We start from the raw sequence: 6,785 nt of genomic DNA on the forward strand, positions 1-6,785 counted from the left end.
TCAGACTATGGTGCACTTGAGCAACCATTCGCAGTGAAACTCAGACTATGGTGCACCTTAGCAACCATTCGTAGTGAACCTCAGACTATGGTGCACTTTAGCAACCATTCGTAGTGAGACTCAGACTATGGTGCACTTTAGCAACCATTCGTAGTGAAACTCAGACTATGGTGCACTTTATTTTTATCCGCAGTCATAACCGAGTAGAGCTGTGATGATCATCGGGTCATGATGACGTCGCTTGTCTAATGTAATTATGCGTGTGTAGATTCTTCGAACAGAGAACAATAACCTTGGAGATAGATTTACATTTATTATGACATAAGACCTACAAAGCCGTGGTCTGACCGGTTAACCATCGTTATGTTGGAAACATTCATTGAACTGTTGAAGAAACAACATACGGGCGGACAGACGATGTAACAACAATGTAAACACATTGAGGGATAAGGGACATTTGTGCATTTAATCAGGTGGGTGCACCCTTGGTCATTGCTGATACTGTTGTATGTTGCTGTTGCTGGTACATGTTGCTGACACTGCTGCACATGTAAACTTTGTGTTGGTGACGTTGTTGTACGATGCCGACCCCGACAACTGTTGCCAAGGCCGGCGTATGTTATGACGATGTATTGCCGTCACTGTAGTGTATTGCTTAAACGCTACTATGTGTTGCTGACACTGTATATCCAGCTTACACTGTTGGATATCGCTGACGTAGTTGCATGTTACTGACGTCGTTGGATGTTGCAGACGCTCCTGTATGCTTAAGATATGTATATGCTGGCACTGTAGTTAATTACTGACGGTAAGATATATTTGACTGTTTCATGTTGCAGACGTTGTTGTATGTTGCTGACGTTGTTGTATATTGTCACCGTTGTAGGCGCTGACGCAATTGTATAATGATATCCCTGACGCAGTCTATTGCTTCTCCTCTGTCCCGTCGTGTGGTTTCTTACAGATGAGCACTGGTACGTTTGAGTGGTGTATGATGTAGTCACTGACGCTGCCGAGAAGTGTCCTCCTGACCTTGCCTTGACCTCTCGTGCCGGTCACTATGACGTCCACGTGCTCCGCTAATGCCGCCTTTACGATGGCGTGCCCTGCGTCGCCCGTCAGACGGAGAATACGGCCCTTGATCTGGGGAAAAAGTCCAAATCATAAAGAAATGGGCCTTTTGAGGTAAACCAGTATATGTGACGGGACATCTTAAAGGGAGTTTGTCAGGTCATGCAAGGAGGTGTCAAATCGGATGTTATGGTCAGATATTAATGAGATTGCGTCAATCACTCAGAGGGAAGGCGTACTGAACTCTAAATATGTTGTTAAACTAGAATAATGAGTGTTATTCTGTTGCGTAGATAACTATTCCAGGTTATTCATATTGGGGTCGAGTTATTTACATATATTCCAGCTATGATGTCAGCTACTTTGGTGAAACCCACTTGCCCGGCTATGATGCTGACAAACCTAAAAACACAATTGGGGTGGACAGGGATTGTCATTCTCATCGTACGCAACCAAGACAGCTTGGCCACTCATGCCTCCGTCGGACGAAGACAAACATTGTCGTTGATCAATGCATGTTAAACCAAGCCAAACTGAGCAGAACGCAATGACTGAAGAATGGCGGTTTCCACGCAACGATTTCAAGATAACCGACTTGACAAATTTACTACGAATAATTTCGAGTTTAAACGACATCAACTTTGGAAAGTGTTCCGTTTTTCATCCGAATGATAATAATGTACTACAGAAAATGATGCAACTGTTACATTAGATCCTGACAACGCCACAAAACCCGATTGAAATAGTTGTTCAAGATTGCAGATGTTACAGGTTGTGTCGTGTCTAAGCATACGAATTTAAAACAAACACAAAAAACACATTTATCAAGGTTTGACGAATAACATTTGTATCTTAAGTCGGTAAAGCAGTCAACATGCTTTATGGAATAAGAGCCACGCACAAACAAGACTTCCTTACATTCGGTGCGCTTAACTTGACGAAATATTATCAGTGTCAAACCAGTTAAATTTGTAATGTTGTAATTTGAAATCCCTGTCGTTTGTTCAATACATATAGTGTATATAACTACATCATATACAATCAGTTACCCCTGGAAGCAGCCATTTTGCAGTCATTGTCTCGTTTTGGTCATGACCAGTGAGCTACAGTACCCAGAAATACCGAACGTCGATAGGGGGGAATTGTGAATAGAAAGGGAGACTACTCTAGCGAACTTATTTAAGTGTGAGCGTGTGTGAGAGCCCACCCCGGATCCTGCGAGTTTCTCCTTCAGCTTGGCGATGATGATGTTGATCTGCTGCTCCTCCTTCTTTATCAGCTGCGCCACCAGGGACGGGTCGCTGGACATCACAGCTGCAACAGACCACGGCGTCACGACAAGAGTTCAACTCATTTGCTTACAAGAGTTTACAAACATTCACATGCATATGTTTGTTTGTTTGTGGAGTAACGCCGCACCCAACAATATTCCTGGGTGCCGTTGTACAAAACAACCTTAGCACTAAGACTAAGTCTATGTTAAGATATGGGAGTTACGGTCACTCTAGTGCTAAGACTACCTTAAGTCTATGTTAAGATATGGGAGTTACGGTCAACTCAGTGCTAAGACTAAGTCTATGTTAAGATATGGGAGTTACGGTCACCCTAGTGCTAAGATCGCTCTGTACAACGGCACCCAGCTATATAGCGGCGGTCTGGAATACAGTCTGGACCAGACAATCCAGTGATCAACATCGTAAGCGGTGTTGATTACGTGAATATGTGGACATGTGTACTGTGACAATGTAAGCACACTGTGAAACCTTCTCACAACAATGTCGTACCGGTGCTGGTAGTAATTGTTAAGGTAACTGTAATTGCTTACCTAAGTATATGTTTGTACTGATATTTAAAAATCATCATCGAGCGCACAACTCTACACACTGAGTTGAATAAACAGGGCTACTGAGTAAACCTTATCCCGGGAACGGTGGTAGTCATAGCAACATCACAGTGGATGGGATAATTTGGGAGTCGTAAATGATATAGAAACAGGCCTGAACGGTTGTTCCAAAAATATGACAAAGAAGCTACATAAACGTGACGGTGTTCTTGTCGTAGGAATAGAACAGTGCACTTAGTACGGCAGTCATAGAAACAAGATAATGTGCTAACGGTAATCATAGAAACGTGGCACTGGTGTATGCCGCAGGTTTTTTTGTGTTCTTTAAGAGAAGCAACGTGGAGAATATGGCTGTCTACGAACCAGGGTCCCGTTCCTCAAAGCGATCGTAGCGCTACGACAGTCGTAAGTCTATGTTAAAGTATGGGAGTTACGATCACCTTAGCGCTACGATCGCTTTGTGAAATGGGACCCTCTACAGTAGAAAACAAACACCATTGTCGTAGAAACAATGGAGAATTGCTAACGGTAACAGATAACATTACTTTCGAACATCGTTGTGTCAAACTTTGATGAGTCGAACTTACGGTTTAATCGAAATTTCTTATACCTGCTTATACCGTATGTTGTACTCATTTTACCGTTATGTCAAACCTCAGATAACACAAAATATTTACCTCGGTCCCTTTAACCTCGGCACAACGGTGTATTCCAGTCACTATATGTCACTTTGCATCCTCGATAATCGAGGGTAATATATGTCCGTTCTTGCCATAAATACCCTGGATCCATTCGATACCGTTATAGTGCAAACTATTTCAAAACGTTCTTTAAAACTTCATTATTCAAAATACTTAATTGTTTCAGTTCATGTCCAGAGTGCAAAGTTCGGTGTATTCAGTCTTATCATAAACCCCACTCCGGGCAGGACCCTTGAATGCAATCTGTAAATTTCAGTTATTACCTCCTTACGTCGGCGGATCTTACAACATGCCGTAATATCTCTATCTATAAAACCTGACATAGGATCAGTCAGAAGGACGGTCTCCTGTCAAGGAGAAGGGCCCAGATCATCGTTCGGCTAGTCGTGGCGTTGACCAAGGCCGTGGACTCACCAACGACTACGTCGACGATGGAGAATCGCCGTCAGACTTCTGCATTTGTGTAAAGGACAGAACGGGTCTCCTCACCGGGAACATTGGCTACTCGGTCCCGTGCGTTCTGTCACGTTATTACCATGTGCCATTTCGATCACTAGTCCCCTAACCATACTAAACACAGCTGCTGTCGATACCAACTCCACACCTTTTGCCTTCCGTCCGTTATCCACCATCCCCAGCTACCAGCCGAGAGCACCAAAAACTAACACCCTTGGACAGAACCATACCTGTAGCTTTGGTCTTGAAAGATGTTACGTCAATATGCAATCAAACCGATTTCAAGCTTTTCACAATAAAGGTCATCCTCGGTACTCACGGGAATGTGTCAGTGCGCTGTAGTCCGGGCAGTGAACTATGATCACCTCATTGTCTGGCCTGTGGACAGTATCCATGTACCCTGAAGCAAGTAAAGTTATTGAATGCACACGTTTAACCACAAAGTCATCATTTACTCACGATGCCACTGTTCATGGCGTCATGCGGGCAGTGGGGTAGCGTAGTGGTTAAAGCGTTCGCTCGTCACGCCGAAGACCCGGGTTCGATTCCCCACATGGATGCAGTGTGTGAAGCCCATTTCTGGTGTCCCCCGCCGTGATATTGCTGGAATATTGCTAAAAGCAGCGTCAAACCATAGTTTTACTCACTTACTCACTCACTCACCCACTGATGACGTGCGCATTTAAAGCAGAATGTGGGAGTCGAAACATGGAAAACTACTCACTATGTCTTGGAAGAAGTTACGTAGCGACAGAGACACGGGGAGGGTAACGTATGTCAGGTAATACATGTATATACAGAAAGGAAATATGAAGTTCAGCCTCACCAACAGGTGTTTGAAGGCGACTTTGAAAGATTTTAATCTAGTCACCCACGTTTAAGGGTTGTAGGGCTGTATATGAGGTGGTTGGGTACTCTTGTGTTCAAAACGTTCGCTCGTCAAGCCCAAGGGTACAATGTGTAAAGCCCATTTATGTAGTCTACAGTCGTATAGCTGTAATATCGCTAATATTGTGTAAAACCTCACTCACTTTATCACAACTCACACTATGCTTTACTTTACCAAAGGGACATCTTGGTTATTGGTGTTTATTGTCACAGTCAGCAGTACGGTATGGTATTTCATAGCGACATGTAAATAATCAAGTCTGCCATAGTCAAACCAATGGTTGATGTCATGAACACATTGACACATCCCTGGGGGTCAGCTACACACACTCGGCCACTTCACGGACCCATTACATCCACATTAAAGACTCATGTCTTACCCATAGGCTGCTTAGCTATACATTCCCAAATCCTCAACCCTGATTCACTGTTGGGCGTTAACTTCGTTTCCTATATATATATATTATCCCCTATGTAAGTAAATGCTTCTCAGTTTCCATAGGCATTCAACGGAATCTCTTCACCTCGTATCCATTTATTTCCAGCTATTTCCAGTTAATTGAAATAAGGCTTCCAAATCACCTGTTCCGTTGCTCAAGTAATCGCCTTAGTAACAGGAAGCGACTTCACATGCGCACCTAATTATAAAGTGCATTATCAGCATTACCGCGACCAGTATCTCTGCACGTGACGGGCGATAATGGGTCAGTTCACACGGCCTGTGGTTCAAAATGGCTTCCACATGGCGCTCAGCACGTATCAATACATAGTGAGGTCAGGAACTTGATCAATTATTATCGATCAAATAAATGATGTAGGGAAATATTATGACACATTATACATTGTAGTCGCCATCACTCTGTTGATGAGGCCATGTATATATGTGATATCTGTGCATGTTAACGCCAGTAATGCACGATAACGGTATTAGTGTAAACAACATGCTTATCAACATCATGAAATAGATCGGTGTGTATTCCCAACATCTGTAACGGCAAATCTCTCTTCCAGCCCGATATATTACATTATCATGCCTCTTGATTTACCTAGATGTTTAAACCATGGATCTAAAAATACATTTCGATGGCAATAATGCGCTGGTTTTCTCGGAGGAACAAATACAAATAAAAACGACGATCAAACCGGCTCTTGTAAAAACGTGCTAAACGCGTTCCAACTACCTGGTGTGTGTCTAGATAAGCTGGTGGAATATCTTGTTATTGGGTTTACTTACAGTCGAAGGCGTACACGGAGTGGTCGCTCCCGTCCATCGCCACCAAAACCTTCCTGTGTTCCTTTGCCGACATCTTGTCGTAGATCACGTGGCCCGACGTACGTAGAGGGTACGACTTGTGGAGAGCTACTTCAGCGGTCAAGATAACGTGGTGCAGATGGTGTAGCGAGGTACAATGAGCGTGGCTTTGTTAACTTCTCCCTCGAACGTTGTGTGAGTGGATGAGTGCCTGAGTTGATGTGTGAATGAGGCTCGCGTTGCTTTAAGAGATAATCTGGACAGGTTAAGGGGGGACTTCACCGAGGGTAAGGGAGTAAATCGAGTTTGATGTCATTTTCCTCAGTGATGCGCTGACTGACCAAACATTTTTACATCGCTTGTTCTGAAGCCGTAAATCTTACCTTTCCGAGTTAGATGAACATGCCTAGAGGAAATACTACTTAGCATTGAGTGAATGTTGTATAGTACAGCACTGTGCATGTTTCCAACCATATGACGGCGGCCTGTAAATAGACTTTCTAGTGATTGATGTCATGAGCACCGATTGAGAGTACGATTGCATCTGGCATCCGAGTTATCCAACCTGACAACA

The 6,785-nt window shown here is 43.6% G+C and overlaps 1 protein-coding gene across 1 annotated transcript; it reads right to left on the minus strand.

The window, feature by feature from the left end:
* Positions 1 to 298: 298 nt before the first annotated feature.
* LOC124252946 (universal stress protein YxiE-like) lies at positions 299 to 6,394 on the minus strand. The gene is made up of 4 exons (XM_046686634.1): positions 6,194 to 6,394; positions 4,391 to 4,471; positions 2,279 to 2,385; positions 299 to 1,143 (listed from the first exon to the last, which is right to left on the minus strand). The coding sequence occupies exons 1-4, from the start codon at positions 6,264 to 6,266 to the stop codon at positions 925 to 927; spliced, it is 480 nt and encodes a 159-aa protein (XP_046542590.1). The 5' UTR covers positions 6,267 to 6,394; the 3' UTR covers positions 299 to 924.
* Between the last annotated feature and the right edge of the window lie 391 nt (positions 6,395 to 6,785).

Source organism: Haliotis rubra, unplaced genomic scaffold (assembly GCF_003918875.1).
Source record: "Haliotis rubra isolate DU_JTF1 unplaced genomic scaffold, ASM391887v1 Scf53, whole genome shotgun sequence".
In the NCBI taxonomy this organism is placed as follows: Eukaryota; Metazoa; Mollusca; class Gastropoda; order Lepetellida; family Haliotidae; genus Haliotis; species Haliotis rubra.